The sequence below is a fragment of the Oncorhynchus masou genome, chromosome 24 (genome assembly GCF_036934945.1).
Source record: "Oncorhynchus masou masou isolate Uvic2021 chromosome 24, UVic_Omas_1.1, whole genome shotgun sequence".
Lineage (NCBI taxonomy): Eukaryota > Metazoa > Chordata > Actinopteri > Salmoniformes > Salmonidae > Oncorhynchus > Oncorhynchus masou.
This window is the reverse complement of record NC_088235.1, coordinates 61,464,719-61,490,543: the sequence shown is the minus strand read 5'-3', so window position 1 is coordinate 61,490,543 and position 25,825 is coordinate 61,464,719. Positions and strand designations below refer to the sequence as shown.

At 42.9% G+C, this 25,825-nt stretch overlaps 1 protein-coding gene across 1 annotated transcript; it reads left to right on the top strand.

Annotated features, from left to right (window-relative positions):
* Positions 1–4,304: 4,304 nt before the first annotated feature.
* Positions 4,305–21,436, top strand: LOC135512435 (rho-related GTP-binding protein RhoQ). The gene is made up of 5 exons (XM_064934462.1): positions 4,305–4,825; positions 6,596–6,654; positions 18,843–19,007; positions 20,091–20,186; positions 20,491–21,436. Exons 1-5 carry the CDS (start codon positions 4,684–4,686, stop codon positions 20,650–20,652), a joined length of 624 nt encoding a protein of 207 aa, XP_064790534.1. The 5' UTR covers positions 4,305–4,683; the 3' UTR covers positions 20,653–21,436.
* Positions 21,437–25,825: the final 4,389 nt, after the last annotated feature.

The following is a 25,825-nucleotide window of genomic DNA, read 5'->3' as shown; positions in this document are numbered from 1 at the left end:
TATGTAGCCCAGCTATTGTTATTTACCACTGCTCTTTAATGATTTGTTATTCTTATCTCTTACTTTTTTTTTAGGTATTTTCTTAAAACTGAATTGTTGGTTAAGGGCTTTTAAGTAAGCATTTCACTGTAAGGTCTACACCTATTGTATTCGGCGCATGTGACATTAACATTTTATTTTATTTTATTTGAACAAATCCATTGTATTAAAACACCTTTGATTTAGAGGAAGTAATATCGTGTTGATTCTTAAAGTATCATGCCATAATGAAGGGCATTTAAAACACAGAGAGACTAAGTAGGCCTTCAAGATGGTTGTGAATCCACTGAGTAAGGCTTTGAATTTACGTTCCTTTACACTCATGTATTTGTCATGCATTTGATCCGTTGTCCCTCTTGCACAGTGTAAAGCAACATATATCCACTAGATGGTGCTTGTAAGTCACAGATTCATAGTATGGGAATGCAAGGAGCTGGTCAATGTACCGTGTATCCATTATAATGCTGTTTCTGACCAAATTGTCTATACAAGCTGCCTGATGAAGGAGCTTTTGTCATTACTCATATGCTAGATTACCACGATGACCCATTTTAATTACATTTTTATAGATTTTTGAAACTCCATTCTGCTTCTATATAATGTATTGCAGTGCCCATGTTTTGAAACTCCATTCTGATTCTATATAATGTATTGTAGTGCCGGTGTTTTGAAACTCCATTCTGCTTCTACATAATGTATTGCAGTGCCCATGTTTTGAAACTCCATTCTGCTTCTGTATAATGTATTGTAGTGCCGGTGTTTTGAAACTCCATTCTGCTTCTATGTTATGTATTGTAGTGTCCGTGTTTTGAAACTCCATTCTGCTTCTATGTTATGTATTGTAGTGTCCGTGTTTTGAAACTCCATTCTGCTTCTATGTTATGTATTGTAGTGTCCGTGTTTTGAAACTCCATTCTGCTTCTATGTTATGTATTGTAGTGTCCGTGTTTTGAAAATTCTCCATTCGTGTTTTGAAACTCCATTCTGCTTCTATGTTATGTATTGTAGTGTCCGTGTTTTGAAACTCCATTCTGCTTCTATGTTATGTATTGTAGTGTCCGTGTTTTGAAACTCCATTCTGCTTCTATGTTATGTATTGTAGTGTCCGTGTTTTGAAACTCCATTCTGCTTCTATGTTATGTATTGTAGTGTCCGTGTTTTGAAACTCCATTCTGCTTCTATGTTATGTATTGTAGTGTCCGTGTTTTGAAACTCCATTCTGCTTCTATATTATGTATTGATATGTATTTTATTTCTTTGATTTATTTGATGGTTGACGTACACTTCTAATGCTTTCCCCATGCTGACAATTTCTTCAGGTCTTTCTCTCAAAAGAAGTCAACCTTCATGGGAAAAATAAAGGATAAATGGTTCAAAAAGACTGTATATGTTTCCAACTATAATTCTAAAACCACAATCTTTTATAATACAAATAAGATCGTCTGTGCCATCCATTTTTCTATCGCTCATGGATATTGTCATATGATATTGTAAGATTTCTATAGACACCATAGAAGATCCCTCCCGTCATGTGCCAAACTGACCACCCTCCTACATGACGTCTTACCACACAGAAAGGGGAGACAGTACTAGCAGAGTTACTTTACAACCAGAAACGACTGTCCAGCATCCACACAAGGACGAACAGGCTGAAACATTCTACCATAGCCACTAACCATCAGACTTTTTAACAGCCAAATGTGACTTTTTAAACTGTCATTTCTTATAAGCCAGGAACCTTTTCATCGAACGTAATACCCTGTGTTTTTGTTTTTTGAACGTTTTTGTCTAAATGTAACTGTGCCTTCTGCAATATTCAGTCTTGTCGACTGCAAGCGAGAATGAAATCAACCGATGACCTCACTCGCCCTCTGATAATACAACAGCATCCACCAGATCAGCTGAGTAGGGAGGTGCATATCTGTTGCTATGACCAACGTTTTCCTGCGACTGCTACCCCTGAAGTCGCACGTGCTCCACAGGGGGAAATGGGCTGCGAGACACAATGGAAAGAGAGACGACATCTGTTGCTCTCACCCAGCAGCACAATTCATTCACAGTAGCATCATTTATTACACAGGTCATAGAGGAACATTTAGGAAAATGTTTGTGTACAGGAGGTAAACATAACAAAAGGATTATTTGCATACATGGATATTTTCTAGTAGTGTACCTGAGAGACCTAAAGAGGACACGGATATATATGCACACACACACACACACACACACACACACACACACACACACACACACACACACACACACACACACACACACACACACACACACACACACACACACACAGCTTTCCCCCATCCCATTCCAAGCAGCATCAATCAATGGCCTAGTAGTGAAGATGTGCAATAAGACAAGAGAGAGGGGAGCAATCACAAAGCCCTGAGATGAGCTCTTAAATTAGACTGTGCAATACAGGACCACACTGAGAGATTGATGAAATTACAGGTCATATTTTATTGTGAAGGCTGGATTCATACCCTAGAAGTGCCAGCAGCTGATGGAACAACCCATCACTCATATGCCTGTCTTCCCCAAGCTTGTTACACATTGGAAAATTGACATTGCGTGTGAGTCCGCGCGTCTTTGCGTTTGTGTGTGTGTGTCCATGTGCGTACACGTGCATATGTTTGTGCGTGTAAGTATGTGCATGTGCGTGTCTGCGCATGCATTTGTGTGCACGTGTCACATGAAAAAATGCAGTATCTAGAAATATGATAGAAGAGCGCACCAATCCAAATGAAGTGCTGGGGACTTATCGGTTAGCGTAGCTACTGAGACAAAGATTTAATTTGCGTGCACATTTAATTTCAAGTAAATGTTCTCTCAAGAGTGGTAAATCAAAACAGTCAAAAAGGAACTACTGGGATATGATAAAAGACAAGACCTGTTTTTTATAGATGCCTTCACCTTTAAACCTTGTCCGGTTTCAAAAATAGACCTTTGATATTAAATGTCATCCACTGGGAAAATAAGGTCAGCAGCTCACTAATGAACTCATGTAGCTTAACAACATCAAACTTGCAACAGTAGCCTAGCTTATGCATGCTGGGTAAAATGAAGCAATGTATTATATACAGTACATATACAGTAGGCTAAATTAACATGTGCATTTTATGTGCCTTCATTATAGATTACATAAAGGCAATGCAGATAGTCTCATTTGGAATTTGACTAAAGGCTGTTGCTTCTCTTCTCTGATTGGCTCATGTGTAACATCTAATACTTTACAGGATTTTAACAGCAAGTATGAGGTAATTGTTTGGTCATGTGACAGCTGCAGTAACTGTCAAAATGTGATGATAGGGCTACACTGAAGGTTCAAAGGCACATTTTCTCAGCTCTTCTTAGCCACACCCTCTGATGCTGATTGGCCCTTCGACATCTGGCTAGGGACTATCAACAAAGTGGACATGAACTGTAGAGTTGTTGTGGGGAGGAATGAATGCATATGTGCACATATGACATCAAATGGAAATATACTATAAAGAGAGAAGTCATCAAATGTTTGGTGTGGCAAACATGTATAACAAGACAGCTGTTCCCACAACTATCAGAAACACAGGTGTGTCTTTGTGTTTGTCAGTTTGTTCTTCCTCCTCTTTAGAAAGGTAATGAAGATGAGTGCAACACAGAGGTCAAGTAACCTCTTCTTCGATGGTGATTTCACAGCACCCACTCCCTCCTGTGTTGTCTCCATCTGCAGGATCCTCACAATAACTCCCTTCCATTCTCTCGGAGGGGTTGGGTTAAATGCGGAAGACACATTACAATTGAATACATTCAGTTGGACAACTGACAAGGTATCCCCCTTTCCCTTTCATCCATTGCCAGCAACCAGCCAGTCTCTTCCTGCAGACCCCCAGACCTCTCACTTAGGCTAAATCCTCAGGTCATCATGACATTGTCATACTTTCCTTATGCAGATCTAGGCAGTATAATCCCTATGAGTCAGAGCTAATGATTTTGTGCAATGTTTTAAAATAATTTTGGATTCATCAGGAAAGTAATAGAGAAAGTCTAAATCGAATACCATTATGCATAAGGTATATGCCTAAACATGCTTGTCTAAAGATGCAAATCAAGTGTCAGAACGATGACAAATAGGATATTTAGAGACACTCCCAATATGAACATTGCAAAAAAGTAAACTAAAATCAATAAACTAACCACAATATGTGGATTTTCTTTACCAAAGCCCCTTGGTCTCGGGTATAGCCCCGCCTCTACAACAAGCGAACCCACCTTGTCTACAGTGCTGATGTAATTTAGGCGAGGGGACCTAGAGTCAAGGGGCGAACTGGGGAACAGGCTCGGCAGTGGGCTTCTAAGCGGGTGTCTTGTAAAGACAGCACCGATAGGGCGGGGAACGGGAGTGACGCCTTTTTCGACTTTGTATGTGTACCCTACACAGTGTATGTGCAGTTTGTGTATGCAGAGGGGAAATGAAACTAATGTAAGCCATAATTTGGAAACCGTGAACCTTGGCGATGAGAAGAAATTGAATTTCCATTGGTCTCCGTGTGTCGCGCATTCGGACTCCGACTCTGGTGATGCCTGTGGTGTGGGGATCGCCGTGCATCTCAGGAAAACAGGGCGTCGGAGGATGATGGTAGTCAAAAGATCATCATGGCAAACGGAACCGGCACTATTATGTTGAAATGCGTTGTGGTTGGTGACGGTGCTGTGGGCAAAACGTGTCTGTTGATGAGCTATGCCAACGACGCATTTCCAGAGGAGTACGTACCCACTGTGTTTGACCATTATGCAGGTATGGGGGACTTTGGAACATGTCATGATTTTATATATATATATATATATAGATGTGTGTGTGTGTGTGTGTGTGTGTTTGTGTTTTCTGGGTAATTTGTAATGTTTCCATTCCGAATCGTTAATTATAAAAGCTGACATCATTCCTTCAGTAGGCTAGTTAGTTGCATGAGTTTAATCTATATGCCAATTTGCTTGTATAGTCTACCGAAATACAATGTTTAGGTGAAGTGTATGCTCGAATGTTTTGCTGACTTTTTTTAACCTTTGGCTCAGATTGCATAGAAATACATCTGTTTCTGTAATCAAAACCACTTGTTTGCCTCCAGGTGAAGGGAGGGGGTGAGACCCTCTCTCTCTCTCTCTCTCCTATGTCTCTCTCTCTCCTATGTCTCTCTCTCTCCTATCTCTCTCTCCTATGTCTCTCTCTCCTATGTCTCTCTCTCTCTCTCCTATGTCTCTCTCCTATGTCTCTCTCTCTCTCTCTCCTATGTCTCTCTCTCTCCTATGTCTCTCTCTCTCTCCTATGTCTCTCTCCTATGTCTCTCTCTCTCTCCTATGTCTCTCTCTCTCTCCTATGTCTCTCTCCTATGTCTCTCTCTCTCTCTCTCTCCTATGTCTCTCTATCTCTCCTATGTCTCTCTCTCTCCTATGTCTCTCTCTCTCTCCTATGTCTCTCTCGTATGTCTCTCTCTCTCCTATCTCTCTCTCTATCTCTCCTATCTCTCTCTCTCTCTCTCCCTATCTCTCTCTCCTCCTATCTCTCCTATCTCTCCTCTCTCTCCTCTATCTCTCTCTCCTATCCTCTCTCTCTATGTCTCTCTCTCTCTCCTATGTCTCTCTCTCTCCTCTCTCTCTCTCCTATCTCTCTCTCTCCTATGTCTCTCTCCTATGTCTCTCTCTCTCTCTCCTATGTCTCTCTCTCTCCTATGTCTGTCTCTCTCTCTCTCTCCTATGTCTGTCTCTCTCTCCTATGTCTCTCTCCTATGTCTCTCTCTCTCTCTCTCCTATGTCTCTCTCTCACTCTCTCCTATGTCTCTCTCTCCTATGTCTCTCTCTCCTATGTCTCTCTCTCCTATGTCTCTCTCTCTATCCTCTCTCTCCTATCTCTCTCTCCTATGTCTCTCTCTCCTATGTCTCTCTCTCCTATGTCTCTCTCTCTCTCCTATCTCTCCTCTCTCTCTTTCTCCTATCTCTCCTATCTCTCTCTCCTATCTCTCCTCTCTCCTATCTCTCCTCTCTCTTTCTCCTATCTCTCCTATCTCTCTCTCCTATGTCTCTCTCTCTCTCCTATCTCTCTCTCTCCTCTCTCTCTCTCCTATCTCTCCTCTCTCCTATCTCTCCTCTCTCTCTTTCTCCTATCTCTCATCTCTCTCTCCTATGTCTCTCTCTCTCTCTCTCCTATCTCTCCTATCTCTCTCTCCTATCTCCCCTCTCTCTCTCCTATCTCTCTCTCCTATGTCTCTCTCTCTCTCCTATCTCTCCTATCTCTCTCTCCTATCTCTCCTCTCTCTCTCTCCTATCTCTCCTCTCTCTCATATCTCTCCTATGTCTCTCTCTCTCTCTCCTATGTCTCTCTCTCTCTCTCTCTCTCCTATGTCTCTCTCTCTCTCTCCTATGTCTCTCTCTCTCTCTCCTATGTCTCTCTCTCCTATGTCTCTCTCTCTCTCTCCTATGTCTCTCTCTCTCTCTCTCTCTCTCTCTCCTATGTCTCTCCTATGTCTCTCTCTCTCTCTCTCTCTCTAAACTAGCCTTTTTCATTGCTTTGCAGTGAGTGTCAACGTTGGCGGGAAGCAGTATTTATTGGGATTGTACGACACAGCTGGTCAGGTACAGTGGGTTTATTATAACTCTGGCTGCATGCCACATCCAAGGACACAACCTATCCTCACGTGCTCCCCCCACTGTTAACCAATGGGGCTCTGTTGACACCCACATGCTTGACATTCTGACCAGACTCTATAAACTGCAACAGGTGTGGTTTTCACACATTGCTCTAATTTCAGTCTGGTCTGTGGTAGACAGTGGTTGTAGGCCTAGCAAATCATTTCAATGGGTCTATTATGTGAGGAACAGGGGTCTTATGTCCAGTGTCTAGTAGGAATGTTTTCACTGGCTGTCCGAATACCCATACTAGCATATTACATAAACTGTATACAATTTACTCATCGTGGCATACTGTTTAGCATGGACCTTTTAATGAAACGTGTGCAGTATACCAGAGTTGCAACTCAGAAGCTGCCCTTGATTGGCTTGCATCGCATTAACCTGCCTGATAATAGCTCATTTCCAATTTGATAAATTCCTCTAAACTGAATAGAATAGGAATGGAGTTATAGGCCTACTCAGGCTGGTTATGGGTAGACCATATAGCCCCATCTATCCTATTTAACAATGACAGAAACAGATATGATTCCATTTCAAAACATTTATTAGTGAAACCAAAGTCCTGTAACATATACAGTATCAGTCAAAAGTTTGGACACCTACTCATTCAAGTTTTTTTTTTTTTTTACTATTTTCTACATTGTAGAATAGTGATGACATCAAAACTATAAAACCTCCAGGCTGTGTAAGGGCTATTTTACTAAGAAGGGGAGTGATGGAGTGCTGCATCAGATGACCTGGCCTCCACAATCACCCAACCTCAACCCAGTTGAGATGTTTGGGATGACTTGGACCGCAGAGTGAAGGAAAACCAGCCAACAAGTGCTCAGCATATGTGGGAACTCCTTCAAGACCGTTGGAGAATGCCAAGAGTGTGCAAAACCGCTCCCAAGGCTGTGACCCTCGCCGTTATAAATAAATCTAATAGCCCCCGTGATCCGGCAGGATACTGTAGAAGAGCGCCTAATGTGGTTACCCAATGAGCAAAGAGCATAACACCCTGAGCGCTTGTTCAATCCTAGTAGTTGCGCAATGTGTGTCCTGGACAATCATGTCTCTTCTGGGAAGGCTACAGGTGAAAAGCTGTGGGCTCCAAAGTGGGGGAACAAAAGGTGCATTTTTCTCATGTGAGCACGGTCACAAACAGAGCTGCTGCACAGAGAATAGAGTTTTTGTCCTAAGGAGTGGCAAACGGTAAACCTGAGGAGAGAAGGTAGGGCAGGGAGCCATAGGCTTTGGTCTCTATCCACCTTAGATGCCAGGGCCGTGCCCTAGGTTGGCCGACCCTTACCTTCCTTAGGAGGGTTAGAAAGGCGGAACCCTGCTGCAGCATAGGACTGCTTACCTACAGGTTTGGCCTGGTTCCGGAGCCTAGCCTGATTCTTAGCAGACTGCTGCATCACTGGGGACCTCAGTCCCCCAAGGCCAGCTAGTTGCCTCCTTCCAGCTGTGAGACTGGAGTGAGATGTTGGAACCAACGTCCTGCCACGAAACCCGGGTCTGCAGGGCAGGTAGAAGCTGACTGCGTCACGTTCTTTCTTACTTATATCACACTTCTGTCGCATTGTGGTGACAGTAGTCCCCAACTCCTTGGGTGTAATTGGTGCATCCAGGAGGTCCACCTTTTTAATTTGTCAATCTGGATAAGCTCAGCCAAGGTACCTTTTTTCTCCCACTGCTCAGCTCATGGTACGACCACAGCCTTGAATTACGCTGTGGGAGGCACAGACGTTCAGGACTGTAATCCTAGTGATCTCCTCCCACGCATCTGGATCTAGGTTATCCGAGTCCAGTTGCTTCCCCACCCCCTCCAGTAGCTCAGCCGGATAAGCTAACAATAAAGAGGTCACATTGAAAGCTCTGAGAATGAGTGGCTGAGCTTCCGCTTTTGCGGTTGGCTCAGAGGTGAGGGGATATTGAGATGCTCTTTTAAGCCTCCTCCTCAGAGCTGCTCTAGTCAGTAGTTTGCAGTGCTCACAGGACTCCGGGTCGTCAAGCCCCTGTTGGGCATGTTCTTTTCCCAAGCAATTGCTGCATTGTCCTGGGATGGTTATGAAGGTTTGCTCTAGCTAGCTCAGTGATGGCTGAAGGGGAAACGCGTGGGTGCAGAGTTGGCCTTCGGGTATTGTGCTCCTGCAACCGAAGGAGCCGTGAAGCTGAGATGGTTGGTCTATTTAACGCAACGGGTGAACGTTGGTTAAACTAGATGAGAAGGGAGCTAGCAATGCTACCGTGTGTGCAGGTTAGCTTGCCTCTGAGCTAGCCTATTTAGCCAAAGTCTTGCAGCATGGGCTAACCGAGTCTCAATAGCTAGCTACCAACGGAGACTGAGAAACAGAAAAGCAATTCATTTCTACAGACAGCAAAAACACTTTTGGTCAGTACTCAACCTTTCCACTGGGTCTAAAGACGTACACCAGGCAACAATATCCTTCATGGTTCACTTGTGAGCAGGAAACCAGGGATCCAGTTGTGCTAGGGAGCCCTTAGACCAGACCTGGGCAATTCCAGTCCTCAGGGGCCTGATTGATGTCACACTTTTCCCCCATCTCTAGCCAACACACCTGATTTAAACTAATTGCATTTATAACTGAAGATCATGATTATTTCATTATTGGAAACAGGTGTGTTAGCTGGGGCTGGGGGAAATCAGGCCCCCGAGGACTGGAATTGGCCTGGCTTAGAGAGTAATGGTCTTCCAGAGGGCGGGAGAGTGGCTCCTTCATTCGCTCACCTCATTCACCACATTACCTGTCTGTCTCCCAACAGATGCTATTGATTTGTTCTTCAGTGAGTATTGGTGGTCCTGACATCCCCATATGTGATACACAGAAACACATTTTTGAAAGAGAACATACTCATTCACTTTTTCCTTTTAAGATCTTTTAGCTCTGTTTTTCCTAGCTGGGTCTGAAGCGAAGGCATGTCACATGCAGCGATGAATTGTTAACTCTCGTCTGAACCAGATTTTTATCTGTGTGAATTTCAAACAAGGTCTTGAACTGAAACATTATCCGCCCGGTGAAAGGTGAATAGATTTGAGGTTGAGAAATGTTTGTTCATTTAATAAAATATAAGTACATCTGTAGCAAATTACAGTTGCTATTGTTTCCACCGACTCACTCATTATTCCCACAAATCTGTGGCTGTGGTAACTCATTCTTTGGGGAAACTAAATCATCGTAAATCTACTACTCAGTAGTGATTCACACTGCTTTTTGTTTACCTCTTTGTCTTTGATTGCAATTCCATGTCTAAAGCCTTTTTGTTTTAGCTGATTCAGAACTGTGAAATTGAGAAGTTTCCCAGATGTCGACTGTGGGCGCCGAGGCCACAGAGTAGAGTTACTTCCCTTCAAACGCAGCGCCTCCAATCCTCTCCCCCACCCCCGCTGACTTCTTTAGGCTGAGCACAAGGCCAGCTGGTAATGTTTTATAGCTTCAGCGTCTGATCAAAGAAGGGAGTGCCAGAGAGCGAGGGGAAACCAAGAGATGGAGAGGAAGCGAGGTAGACAGCGGGGAAAGAGGAAGCGAGCGAGACCGAGGGGCTGGCTGAGAGGGGGGGAGTGGACCGCTGCAAATCTGCTCTGGAATCCTGTAATTCAACCCTAGGAAGCTCAGGCCGGGGATGTAGAAGAGTGCCACACACTTAATGCTCTACCTCTGTTGAGGAACCTTGTCCAACCCAGCCACCAACCCCCTCAATTCACACTCTCCTGCTACAGTCCCCACCTCTTGCTCTACATTACACATGTTTTATTGGCTCCAAGGACCCTTTTTAATATTTATGTACCTGGCAGATCTGAAGCTCCCAGAATCCTCAGCTGTTTCATAAGGGAAGATTAACCATTTTCTCAAAGAGAAAATAAGGCTTTGCAGACACGCTCTGTCTTAACTCACTTAAATTTGTATTCTCTTCATCACTCTGATCTAGAATAATAGACTAGGTGAAAGCCAGTGTAAGGATGAGCTTCCACCACATTGTTGTCACCTGTCAGGTCTGTTGAAGTCGGATGTAGGAGAGGATGTATTTTTAAGTCATTGTGATGCTGTCGCATGTGAACCCATGAACAGTCACATGAGCACAACAGCATACAGTAAGGTGTGTTACTGTGTTCTATCTGCATTGCCCTATGTTTTTGTCTGTGTATTGCTTATTTCACCACCTGTATATTCCATCGATCTTTTTATTTATTTTACCCCTTTTTTCTCCCCAATTTCATGGTATCCAATTCTCTCATCGCTGCAACTCTCGTACGGACTCGGGAGAGGCGAAGGTAGAGAGCCGTGCCGAAACACAACCCAATCACGCCGCTCTGCTTCTTGACAGAATGCCCACTTAACCCAGAAGCCAGCCGCGCCAATGTGTCGGAAACACCCTACACCTGGCTACTGTGTCAGCATGCACTGCACTCTGTCTGCCACAGGAGTCGCTAGTGCGTGATGGGACAAGGACATCCCTGCCGGCCAAACCTAACCCGGACGCCACTGGGCCAATTGTGTGCCACCCTATGGGTCTCCCGGTCACGGCCGGCTGCGACAGAGCTTGGACTCGAACCCAGAATCTCTAGTAGCACGGCTTTAGGCCACAGCGCCACTCGGGAGGCCCGCATATTCCATAGATCGTGTTACGTATAGATCACATCTCTTCGCTCTTGAAATTGTGGGCCAAGGACAGAAGGAATGGAATGGAGAGTCTTTATTCATCCAGTCATCCTCTCCCTAGCTGATGCACTCATCATAGCAAGCTAGCATAGCATTGCTTCTGTGTATCGGAGCAGAAAGTGGATGTAATGTGTTGTTGTAGTACCCATGGCAACACTGGGCTCAGAACGGAGTCCCCCTGGGATCAGTCGCGTTCTCATCGCTCCCTCTCCCTTTTGTTGCTGCTCAGTTCCTAATTTTCTCACTCCCTCCTGCAAGGTTCACATCCTTCCATTACTCTTCTATGACTATTTACCCTCCCCCTTAGTTTTTTTGTACAGCGCCTTGTTAAGTTTGACTCAATGCTCTCCCTGAGATATGATCCAGTGACCCCTAGATATCCCCGCAGGGGGTAGAATGTAAAATGGGATCTGCTCTGCTGCTGCCGCAGGGCCTCGTTCCTCTCCACTCAGCTGAACCCCAATGGGAGGTAGCTAGACATGTCATGCCCCTTTGAACACCAATGAGAGCTCTAGACAGGTCATGTTCATTTGAACACTACAGCCTGCGGGTGGATGTTTTTAAACTGTTTCCCTATTGACCATCATGGGTCTAAAGCGCAATTGTATGACGTGTGATGTAATCACCTTGATTGTGATACCTCAGATTGAACTAGCAATCTATTGTGAACGGTTCATCCCGTGTTGGGAAATGCTCAGACAGTTTTGGTGAAGTACTGTAATATGAAATTCAGTAACTAGCTAGGGATTAACATGGGTAACCTGGATCCTGGGACTGTCCTGGAACACTTCACATTTCCTGAATTTTTTATATATTTTTAATTTTTTTATAAAGACCTGGGAAATAAAAAAATCCTCGACCTCACACTAATACACACATAAGCACCAGCAGATTAGCGAAAAACAAAATGGCACATTATCCAAACAGTTTGTCACATGGAAGTCTTCAGCCTCGTGTATTTACTTCACACAAAGTGACCATCAATTCAAAGCACACGCATAATTGATACTGCCGGACTGCACACGTGACCCGAATGCCATTGATAAACTCTACAGGAAACCCCTACATACAGTGCATTCGGAAAGTATTCAGACCCTTTGACTGTTTCCATGTTTTGTTACGTTACAGCCTTATTCTAAAATGGATAAAACAGTTTTCTCTTTAATCTACACACAATACCCCATAATGTCGATTTTATTTTTTTTTATTTATTATTTATTATTTATTATTATTATTATTTATTTTTTTGACATTTCTGCAATATATTAAAAATAGAAAACTGAAATATCACAAGCATTCAGACCCTTTACACAGTACTTTGTTGAAGCACTTTTGGCAGAGATTACAGCTTCGAGTCTTCTTGGGTATGACACTACAAGGGTGGCACGCCTGTATTTGGGGACCAACTCCCATTCTTCTCTGCAGATCCTCTCAAGCTCTGTCAGGTTGGATGGGGAGTGTTGATACACAGCTATTTCCAGGTCTCTCCAGAGATATTAGATCAGGTTCAAGTCCAGGATCTGGCTAGGCCATTCAATGACATTGAGTCTTGTCCCGAAGCCACTTCTGCATTGTCTTGGCTGTGTGCTTAAGGTCTTTGTCCTGTTGGAAGGTGAACCTTCGCCCCAGTCTGAGGTCCTGAGTGCTCTGGAGCAGGTTTTCATCAAGGATTTCTCTGTATTTTGCTTCGTTCATCTTCGCCTTGATACTGACGAGTCTCTAAGTCCTGTCGCTGAAAAAGATCACCACAGCATGATGCTGCCTCCACCATTCTTCAGCGTAGATGGTGCTAGGTTTCCTCCAGACTTAATGCTTGGCATTCAGGCCAAAGAGTTAAATATTGGTTTCATCAGACCAGAGAATCTTGTTTCTCATGTTCTGAGTCCTTTAGGTGCCTTTTGGCAAAGCAAACTCCAAGCGGGCTTTCATGTGCCTTTTTACTAAGGGGGTGCTTCCTTCTGACCACTCTACCATAAAGGCCTGATTGGTGGAGTGCTGCAGAGATGGTTGTCCTTCTGGAAGGTTCTCCCATCTCCACAGAGGAACTCTGGAGCTCTGTCAGAGTGACCATCACGTTCTTGGTCACCTCCCTGACCAAGCCCCTTCTTCCCCGATTGTTCAGTTTGATCGGGCGGCCAGATGATCAATGGAAACAGGATGCACCTGAGCTCAAGTTTTTGAAGGTTTTATACATTTTGAAGAATTTCTAAAAACCTGCTTTCACTTTCATTATGGGGTATTGTGTGTAGATGGATTAAATGTTTTTTTAATTTTAGAATAAGGCTGTATCGTAACAAAGTGGAAAAAGTAAAGGGGTCTGAATACTTTCCCAATGCACTGTATAGCCTACAAACAATGCGTGCCTCTTCGCTGTCATAGTGACTCTTCACACAGACACAAATTTGATAGTCCTATGCACAATTTACTACATATGCATCTGTTAACAATTCAAAGAGGCATGAGGGAAAATTGCATCTTCTCTTGTCTTAAAGCCTAGGCTGTTTTCCTATCCAGTCCCAATCCCACTGAAACCCCAAATCTTGACCCTGTCTAGCAGGAAAATTCCTAAACTTTATTCTGTAATATCTGGCTTACATTATCAAAGAACGTCACTCGCCTATAACATTTCCTGTGCTCTGTTTTGTACTTGCTGTTCATATGAGAGAACCCTGGCATAGTGACCATATACTGTTACATTTTTTAAAAAGAAATTATGCTTTAAATGGGCGCTTCCGAATTAAAATATTTTAATTTTAATTAAGAAAAATATATTATTTTTTTTGTGGTATTTCCCAGTACTCTGGGTTAAATATGAATGATTTCAGGTATTGAAACTTGGTTGATTTTTCTGGAAAATATTAATCCCAACTGGCAACCAAGAAACTGTAAAATTCCCAGTAACCTCTTTTTACAGTGCAGTGTTCAGACCAGTTTTGTGTTTGGACCATGAAGTTTAGTGCCTGCGCTCACTATTCTCCCTGTGGTCATGTCTGAACAGGCGTCTCTGACACAGCTGCTGGGCCCGAGGAAGAAGGGGAGTGACTCACCGACATTATAGACGCTCGTATGTCACTGACTTGACACACTCGCTCACAGCTGAGATCACATACCAGCCAAGTAGAAATGCCATAAAAAGCCTTGCCCTGATGGAAATGTAAGGACGCGTACAGGGAGAGTGGTTGGAATCTGCCCTGCCTTGACTGTCTTTATTAGCATCTCCAGTATAAACCCTCTAACAGCTTACTTCCTCTTCTCCTTCCTCTGTCTTACCTCTTTGCTGGCCCCTCTTGTATTTTTACTCTTCCTTCTTCTTCCATGTTTTATTTTTTTACTGAACACGCTGAGGAACTTTGTGGAAGCATTTCTGAAATGTGATGGGGATGAAGGAATGGAGGAGAGCGATTGGCCACCTTCACAAGACATGTTGTGTTTACTGTTAACTGCGGAGTGTTACTGTGTGTTCCAGTACTGTGCACTGGGATGGGGTACTCCATAAGAGGAACAGAGGACACACACACTCACTAGAGCTGGGAAGATGAACTGAAAATGTTCGACACCGACCATATCGATCACTTATCGCAGGCATTTTGCAGATATAGCTCATTTAATAATAATTAGCCTGTACTAGAGAAATGTGAAGTTTGAAATGAAATAACTTTGCTAATATGGGTAATTGTTAATGGGACAATTGGTGGCTACAACCATCAAACTTGTAGTAGTTTAAAAGACAATAACAAAAAACGGTGGTGCATATTAATGTTATAAACTTATCATTCTTTTTATCACATCAAAAAATGTATCTCGATATGGATATCTTTTTTTTCTACCACATCTTCTAGCCCTAACACACACACACACACACACACTTGGGAATTCACATGAAACAACTGCGCTCACCACAAGTGGGAATAACAGACACTATGGTGGCATCACCACAAGGTTGTCCAAGACTTCTTAATGGTCCATCAGTCTAGTTTTGACTTGAGGCATGTTGATTTAAGTTAGTTTTTTAAGCTTAATCAGACAAGTCATATATTCCTTTCTTCAAGCTTGCCCGTCAACATATCATAACTAGTCTTGATGTGTGCGCTCGACATCACTTGTATAAACTCTGGTCATTCTGGATGTGTATGGCCCTCGTGTATATAAACTCTGGTCAATCTGGGTGTGCTGTGGATGCTCCTAAAGTCAGACAACTCATGAATATTCATATGGGCTGATGTAGTAGGACAGCCTGTCAGAATTAGTTATCGAGGAGTGATGAGGAAACGCTAGATCTCATTTACACCAACGCGACCATGTTGCGTACGGTATGTGAATTAGCGATTCGATCCACACAATAAACTGAGGCCTATCGGAGATGGCAATTTTGTCTGATGCCTTCCGCAGTACTTCCTGTGAAGTACTGCTAATGTGAAATAATGCCCAATAGCCCCAGTCAGAGTGACAGCAATAAAATAAGCAGTTGGATGTAGGTCGTCTGTAGAAATCTGCACATCCGCTCCGTTCTTCTTATTTTTCTATGCTTATCACTCCCTTCATGTAAAAGTATTCACTATTTCCATAAAACAGCCTGGTTGCTTGGCAGTGCATGGTGGAGTCTAGTAGATAAGCACAGTGTAAGTTTGCTCTTCTCTGCATCAGTGAGGAGGAGAATAAGGATGGGTTGCATTTGGAGCTCATTTTCCATCCGGTTGAATATTTCATGAATAATAATTCAGAGGATTTGGTTGTCTCTTGGTGGATAAGATCTAAGGAAGGCTGTTGCTCTCTTTCTCCCCCGTGTCTCCTGTTCCCCTCCCCGAATGCCTCTCTCTCTCCTATGTGTCTCTCTCTCTCCTATGTGTGTCTCTCTCTCTCCTATGTGTGTCTTTCTCTCTCCCCTGTGTGTCCTGCCTCTCTCTCTCCTATGTGTGTCTTTCTCTCTCCCCTGTGTGTCCTGCCTCTCTCTCTCCTATGTGTGTCTTTCTCTCTCCCCTGTGTGTGTGTGTGTGTCCTGCCTCTCTCTCTCCTATGTGTGTCTTTCTCTCTCCCCTGTGTGTGTGTGTGTGTCCTGCCTCTCTCTCTCCTTTGTGTGTCTTTCTCTCTCCCCTGTGTGTGTGTGTGTGTCCCGCCTCTCGCTCTCTCCTGTGTGTCCCGCCTCGCTCTCTCCTGTGTGTCCCGCCTCTCTCTCTCTCCTATGTGTGTCTCTCTCTCTCCTATGTGCCTCTCTCTCTCCTATGTGTGTCTTTCTCTCTCCCCTGTGTGTGTGTGTCCTGCCTCTCTCTCTCCTATGTGTGTCTCTCTCTCTCCTATGTGTCTCTCTCTCTCCTATGTATGTGTCTCTCTCTCTCCTATGTATGTGTCTCTCTCTCTCCTATGTATGTGTCTCTCTCTCTCCTATGTATGTGTCTCTCTCTCTCCTATGTATGTGTCTCTCTCTCTCCTATGTATGTGTCTCTCTCTCTCCTATGTATGTGTCTCTCTCTCTCCTATGTATGTCTCTCTCTCTCTCTCTCCTATGTATGTGTCTCTCTCTCTCTCTCCTATGTATGTCTCTCTCTCTCTCCTATGTATGTGTCTCTCTCTCTCTCCTATGTATGTGTCTCTCTCTCTCTCCTATGTATGTGTCTCTCTCTCTCTCTCTCTCTCCTATGTATGTGTGTCTCTCTCTCTCTCTCTCCTATGTATGTGTCTCTCTCTCTCCTATGTATGTGTCTCTCTCTCTCTGTATGTATGTGTGTCTCTCTCTCTCTCCTATGTATGTGTGTCTCTCTCTCTCTCCTATGTATGTGTCTCTCTCTCTCTCCTATGTATGTGTCTCTCTCTCCTATGTATGTGTCTCTCGCTCTCTCTCTCTCTCATGTATCTCTTACTCGTGTGTGTGTGTGTTGTGTGTGTGTGTGTGTGTCTCTCTCTCTCTCTCCTATGTGTGTCTTTCTCTCTCCCCTGTGTGTGTGTGTGTCCCGCCTCTCGCTCTCTCCTGTGTGTCCCGCCTCTCTCTCTCCTATGTGTGTCTCTCTCTCTCCTATGTGTCTCTCTCTCTCCTATGTATGTGTCTCTCCTATGTATGTGTCTCTCCTATGTATGTGTCTCTCTCTCTCTCCTATGTATGTGTCTCTCTCTCTCCTATGTATGTGTCTCTCTCTCTCCTATGTATGTGTCTCTCTCTCCCCTATGTATGTGTCTCTCTCTCCCCTATGTATGTGTCTCTCTCTCTCTCCTATGTATGTGTCTCTCTCTCTCTCCTATGTATGTGTCTCTCTCTCTCCTATGTATGTGTCTCTCTCTCTCTCCTATGTATGTGTCTCTCTCTCTCCTATGTATGTGTCTCTCTCTCTCTCTCTCTCCTATGTATGTGTCTCTCTCTCTCTCTCTCCTATGTATGTGTCTCTCTCTCTCTCTCTCTCTCTCTCTCTCTCCTATGTATGTGTGTCTCTCTCTCTCTCTCTCCTATGTATGTGTTTCTCGCTCTCTCTCTCTCGTGTATCTCTTACTCGTGTGTGTGTGTGTTGTGTGTGTGTGTGTCTCTCTCTCTCTCTCCTATGTGTGTCTCTCTCTCTCCTATGTCTCTCTCTCTCTCTCTCTCTCTCTCTCCTGTGTGTCGCTCTCTCTCTCTCCTATGTGTGTCTCCTATGTGTCTCTCTCTCTCTCTCCTATGTGTGTCTCTCTCTCTCTCTCTCTCTCCTATGTCTCTCTCTTTCCTATGTGTGTCTCTCTCTCTCCTATGTGTGTCTCCTATGTCTCTCTCTCTCTCCTATGTGTCTCTCTCTCTCTCCTATGTGTCTCTCTCTCTCTCTCCTATGTGTCTCTCTTTCCTATGTGTGTCTCTCTCTCTCCTATGTGTGTCTCCTATGTGTCTCTCTCTCGCTCCTATGTGTCTCTCTCTCTCTCCTATGTGTCTCTCTCTCTCTCTCCTATGTCTCTCTCTTTCCTATGTGTGTCTCTCTCTCTCCTATGTGTGTCTCCTATGTGTCTCTCTCTCTCTCCTATGTGTCTCTCTCTCTCTCCTATGTGTCTCTCCCTCTCTCTCCTATGTGTCTCTCTCCCTCTCTCTCCTATGTGTCTCTCTCTCTCTCTCTCCTATGTGTCTCTCTCTCTCTCTCTCTCCTATGTGTCTCTCTCCTATGTGTCTCTCTCTCTCTCCTATGTGTCTCTCTCTCTCTCTCTCCTATGTGTGTCTCTCTCTCTCCTATGTGTGTCTCTCTCTCTCTCCTATGTGTGTCTCTCTCTCTCTCTCTCTATGTGTGTCTCTCTCTCTCTCTCTCCTCTCTCTCTCTCGTGTGTGTGTCTCTCTCTCTCTCTCCTATGTGTGTCTCTCTCTCTCTCTCTCCTATGTGTCTCTCTCTCTCTCTCCTATGTGTCTCTCTCTCTCTCCTATGTGTGTCTCGCTCTCTCGTGTATCTCTTACTGTGTGTGTGTGTGTGTGTGTGTGTGTGTGTGTGTGTGTCTCTCTTTTATATATTACCCTCCCTTAACTTTTTCCAGGAGGACTATGACCGCTTGAGGCCTTTGTCGTACCCCATGACTGATGTCTTCCTGATCTGCTACTCCGTGGTCAACCCAGCCAGTTTCCAGAATGTGAGGGAAGAGTGGGTCACCGAGCTGCAGGAGTATGCCCCCAGTGTCCCATACCTCCTCATAGGCACTCAGGTGAGCCTAAAGAGCTACAGCCACCACACCCAAACCTTGTATCTATACTGTGTCCTGGCTATTCCACATGCTGAGTTTCACAGAGAGCCTGGCATATGCTCTATCCGTATCCACCCTACTCAAGCTCACACTCTACGTCACATTGACAGGGGAGGGGTGATTTATAAAGTTGAACCTCTGCTTAAATGTGCTGTGCTCTGTTTTTCTCTTCTTAAGACAATTTGCGCACACGCACAAAGAAATATAGGTGTATATTTTTGAATCCTAAAAAAGAAAATGTGAATCCTAAAAAAGAAATGTGGTTAACAGCAAATGGATTTATTTTTATTTTTTTGGTATTTGTTGACTTCTATTTAGTGCCACAGCTCTCTGATACTTTCCAAGAGATCAGACCAGACCCTTTTCAAACCACACTTGTGGGTGTCCATCTACCGCCAGAAATAGAACATGGGCATATTGGTGGTGAGGTTATTGGAGTGGGCGTGTGATTTATCCTTCTGTCAGCTGATAGTCACCGCTCTTTTATCAGTCCAACCATAACTCACACTGCATACCGCACACAACCACAGATGTGTTAATGAATGTTTGTCTCAAGAAAGAGTTTGTTACAGGTATCAGTGGGCGTAGGCTGGGTAAAGGATGAATTTGTTTTTATTTGGGTGGTAGTAAGAGAGGAACAGCGTGGTCGAGCAGACTCTTTCAGCTCTGCATTTTAAATACAAGTAAATAAAGGGACTAATGTCTCATGGTTGAAGTTAAATCGAAACCCACAAGAACATATGAAATAATACAATTATAGAATAGAGAAACCGGGTTTGTGTTTGGAAATTCTGCACTGGCACTGAAGTGCTACATTTCACTAGAAATGTCTCTTTCTCTACTCCGCTGAAGAATGGTGAATCTGGAGGAGGAGTACTTCTTACAGAAGTCTGACCCAAGTTGCTCTTTTTGAAAATGGGGAAGATGGTTAAATGAACAAGTTGTTTGCTCCAACTGAAGAAGTTTCTTAAGAAGCAGCCTATTGGCTGCCTTGCTGATTGTCTGTGCTGACAGGAAGTGTTGCGTTATCGCTCCCTGTTTCAGATTGACCTTCGTGACGACCCCAAGACCATTGCCAAACTGAATGACATGAAGGAGAAGCCCATCACCACAGAGCAGGGCCAGAAGCTAGCCAAGGAGGTACGTAATCACTGTGGAGCCAGAAGAGGGTTCCAGAAGGAATTGAGATTGTAAATGGGCCACTCGGTGGTTGGTTTATACCCTACTCTACACTAGATGGGTTGTCCCTCATCAAACTAATTGTTTATGACCGTTATGATGAACTTTGGATCTCTTCAGTCTGGGGCTTTTTGTTGATTGAGCCTTGTTATGAGACTAACACCAGACTTCCTCCCTAAGCTAACCTGGGGACAAGGTTAACCCTTTCCTTGATAGTTTTTTTGAGTGACAGCCTGGCCCTTCCTTCCCTCCCTTCCTCTTACAGATTGGCGCGTGTGTCTACGTGGAATGCTCAGCTCTCACCCAGAAAGGACTGAAAACTGTGTTTGATGAGGCCATTATCGCTATCCTGACCCCCAAAAGGAAGAAGGGTGCCCTGAAGAGAAGACTGGGGCCGCGCTGTATCAACTGCTGCCTCATCACGTGAGAGAGATGGGAACGTCCAATAACACCTGGGTCATTTTCATTAGGGCATGCAACAGAAAATGTTTTAAGACATGTCGAAACAAAAAAAGCTTTTTTTTTATTGGACAAGATCCCCACCCTGTTTCAGACTGTTTTTCTTCCATTTGGTGATGAATACACTCCTGAATAGAAACCAGAACGAATGACAGAGACAGAGGTCATAAGAAGGGGAAAACGACTGAAGGACCGAAATGGACAAATGAGGACCCTATTTTTAGTTCGGGCTCTTGAGCTGTTTTGTCTCTCCTGCTGTCGACCAATGGAGTTGGAGGGGGGGGGGGCAGCTTTACTACCAAAGGAGCACAATACCCAGGTCAACAACGCCCTTGAGTAGGAATTTATTTGCCTTCAAAAGTATGTTATTTTTTAAAGTTTTTTTTTAATGGTTTTCCTGTACAAAAATATGTATCAAGCTGTCAGAAAACAGAGGTATCGTTGTGTCCATTTAACTCCTGATATGTCTATTTTTATTTGTACTGTCTGCTGTAGAAATGAATGAATGGGTGCATTGCATTTATTTGAAGCGCTTTCCATCAGGCCTCCAAGTGCTTTACATTATGTTTTTGGTAACTAACCTTAGCCACCACCAATGAAATGCATACTGTTTTAAAAAATATATATATAATAATACTTTGATCCCATCTAGTATGGGGAGTTTTTTATGATCCCATATTTTAGGACACAATCTGCTTCTCTTGCTCAGCTTGCAGTGCTAATATTAAACATGTTGGATTTATTTGTCAGTAGCCCAATGGTGCTGAAATAATTGAATGGACACACCTGTATGGGATACAGGGATGTGGGGAGAGCGGCACAAACATATCTCCAGCACCAACATTAAGCACAGTCCACATACCTATCCCTGTACATTAAAGCACAGTCCACATACCTATCCCCGTACATTAAAGCACAGTCCACATACCTATCCCCGTACATTAAAGCACAGTCCACATACCTAGCCCTGTACATTAAAGCACAGTCCACATACCTATCCCCGTACATTAAAGCACAGTCCACATACCTATCCCTGTACATTAAAGCACAGTCCACATACCTATCCCTGTACATTAAAGCACAGTCCACATACCTAGCCCTGTACATTAAAGCACAGTCCACATACCTATCCCCGTACATTAAAGCACAGTCCACATACCTATCCCTGTACATTAAAGCACAGTCCACATACATATCCCTGTACATTAAAGCACAGTTTAAAAAAATCAAGGTGTCTTGGTGTCCTAAAAAAAGCACGCCCCCCCCCAATGTTTACAAATATTTTCACATTAAGAAAATGGCACACTCTCCCCCCTCATAGAATTAACTCAAAATAATGTTTACGAACACAGATAACAATAACTGCGGATGCCCTGTGTTTTATAAACGCAGATATCAACTTCGCAACTTCAGCATGCTTTAAAAAAAATATATATTTTATACATTAAAGAATAATAGTGAAGATATCAAAACTCTGAAATAACACATGGAATAATGTAGTAACCAAAAAAGTGTTAAACAAATCTAAATAGTAGCAACCTTTGGCCTTGATAACAGCTTTGCACACTTGGCATTCTCTCAACCAGCATTATGAGGTAGTCACCTGGAATGCATTTCAATTAACAGGTGTGCCTTAAGTTAACTTGTGGAATTTCTTTCCTTAATGCGTTTGAGACAATCAGTTGTGTTGTGACAAGGTAGGAGTGGTATACAGAAGATGGCCCTATTTGAAGACATGAAGGTCAATCAATCTGGAAAATTTCAACAACTTTGAAACTTTCTTCAAATGCTGTTGCAAATACCATTAATCATTATGATGAAACTGACTCTCATGAGGAAAGGAAGACCCACTGCTGCAGAGGATAAGTTCATTAAGAGTAAACTGCACCTCAGATTGCAGCCCAAATAAATGCTTCACAGAGTTCATGTAACAGACACATTTCAACATCAACTGTTCAGAGGAGACTCCATGACTCAGGCCTTCATGGTCAAATTGCTGCAAAGAAACCACTAAAGGACATCAATAAGATGAAGAGACTTGCTTGGGCCAAGAAACACGAGCAATGGACATTAGACCGGTGGAAATCTGTCCTTTGGTCTGAGTCCAAATTTGAGACTTTTGGTTCCAACCTCCATGTCTTTGTGAGACTCAGAGTAGGTGAACGGATTATCTCTGCATGTGTTCCCACCGTGAAGCATGGAGGAAGAGGTGTGGGGGTTCTTTGCCGGTGACACTGTTAGTGATTTATTTAGAATACAAGGCACATTTAACCAGCCTGGCTACAGCAGCAACACACCATCCCATCTGGTTTGGGTTTAGTGGGACTATCATCAGTAGGTGAATGGATCATCTCTGCATGAGTGGTTCCCACCGTGAAGCATGGAGGAGGTGGTATGATGGTGTGGGGGTGCTTTTCTGGTCACACTGACTGATTTATTTAATTCAAGGCACACTTAACCAGTATGGCTACCATGGTATTCTGCAGCGATACGCCATCCCATCTGGTTTGCGCTTAGTGGGACTATAATTTTGTTTTTCAACGGGACAATGACCCAACACACCTCCAGACTGTGTAAGCAATTTGACCAAGGAGAGTGATGGAATGCTGCATCAGATGACCTGGCCTCCACAATCACTTGACCTCGACCCAACTGTAATGGTTTGGGATGAGTTGGACCGAAGAGTGAAGAAAAAGCAACCAACAAGTGCTCAGCATATTTGGGAACTCCTTCAAGACTGTTGGAAAAGCATTCCTCATGAAGCTGGTTGAGAGAATGCCAAGAGTGTGCTTAGCTGTCAAAGGCCAAGGGTGGCAACTTTGAAGAATCTAAAGTATAAAATATATTTAGATTCGTTTAACACTTTTTTGGTTACTGCATGATTCCATATTAGTGATTATTATTTCATTGATTTATTCTACAATGTAGAAAAATAGTTAAAAAAATAAGAAAAACCCTTGAATGAGTAGGTGTGTCCAAACATTTGATAGGTACTGTATGTTCAACTCATAAACTAGTTTATCCAATAACCACTGCATTTCGAAGGATAGCTATTGCCTGAAATGTAGCTGGCTAGCTAGCATTCTGGCTCACACTGGCCATGTAGTAGCCAACTAGCTAGCTAGCTAACTATTTGTGGATACCAAACGACACAGCTATCAAGGTTTGGGAGCTCATGGGCACACAAGCTACATTAGCCAACTTGTTAGAAATTATTACACCACGGGCAAGAATATCTGGTGACTAGTTCGTTTTCAGACAAATATTAGTTTATCTGCTGACCACCACGTTAACGATGATAGCTAATTACTGAAAAATAGCTAGCTCGATCACTGGCCAGGCAGTAGCCACCAATTTACGTTAATCGTGGACGCATTAACTTGCTCATATCAAGCAACGCATACCAGACCGTTTGTGGAAAAGTAAACAAATAACCATTTGTGGGCATTTTTTTAATGATCAGACATATAAACAGAAGTAGATTGTTGCTAGATGGTGATGCTTTAATTTATTTAGTGAATAAGCTGAAGCTGAGTTTTTTTATTTTTTTATTAATATCAAATCAATACATAAAGCACATGAGGGAACACAAGCATACATAGATTACAAATAATAGACAATCGAGCTAGGGGGTACAATATCACATTACAATTACACAAGGACCTTAAGGGACATGCATATACCTACAATTCTAATAGCTTTTTTGTTAGTAGAGCATTTAACCGTCTTAAAATACAGTTCAATTTCTTTTTGTAGGGTACGAAAATGTGGTTTTCTGTTTGTAAATTTACATTTGTATATATGAAATTTGGCCAAAAGAATAATGAAATTAATTACATAAAAATGATTCCGCTTATTTCTATTGTATGTAAAGAATCCAAACAGTACATCTCTCCACAATAGTGTAAAATCTTCATAAATGTGTTCAATTATAAACCTACTGATGTCTTGCCACAGTTTTCTTACATGCATACAATGCCAAAAAAGATGCACAACTGTTTCTGGGTGGTCATTACAAAAGGAGCAATTTGAGTTGATGTTTTCCTTAAACTTCTTCATATAGTGGTTGGCAGGATAATATTTATGAATAATTTTAAAGGAAACTTCCTTAATTTTGTTAACAAGTAGGTATGTGTGTGGCAACATCCAAACTTTTTTCCAACAGATATTATCAATAAATCCATTCCAATAAGGCATGACATAAGGTATAGATACAACATCCTGCCGAAACAAGGATCGTATCGCTCTGTTGTTGAATGGACCAAAAGAGAAACAAATCTTTCCTACTGATGAGTCAACAGGGTCAACAGAAGGTAGGCTCTGAGGGTCAGGTCTTGACATGTTCCTGAATAACATAGCAACACCTGAGGGAATGGCATCTAAAACAATTGCAAAATCTTTAGGTGTTACAGGGACCTTGTAAAGTAATAAGAATTCTTTATAACTGAGTAAAAGACCCTCTGCATTTACCAGTTGGCTCACCAATAGGATATTATTTCGGAACCAATATTCTAAAAACAGAGAGGTATTTTTATACAATATATCCCGATTATTCCATATATAATATCTGTGTGGAGAAAAATTGTGTTTATAAATTAAGGACCATGACAAGAAGACCTGCCGATGAAAAGCAGAAAGTTTCACTGGAACTTTGTCAATATTATAATTGCAAAACAACATGAAGTTAAGGCCACCAAAAGTAGAGAAGACATGATGAGGAATAAAATTCCAGATAGAAGTGGGTCTTCTTAGGAATTGTTTTAGCCAATTGATCTTAAAAGTATTATTTAAAGTAGTAAAGTCCAGAAAATTCAGTCCACCATTCTCATAAGTGTTCATTACAACAGTTTTCCTAATGTAATGGGTACGGTTTCTCAAAAGAAAGTTGAAAAGCATCTGGTCTATCTCCTTGCTTATTTTACGGTCAAGATATAAAGATAGAGCACCATATGTTAGTCTAGAGGTACCTTCAGCCTTGGTTATTAGGACTCTACCTTTTAAAGATAAGTCCCTCTGAAGCCATTGATTTAGTTTCTTCTGGGGTTTTTTAATAAGAGGGTTAAAATTTAGTAAGCCTCTAGACTTCTGACCCTTTGTAATGGTTATGCCTAAATATGTAAGTTCTTCTTTTACTGGAATAC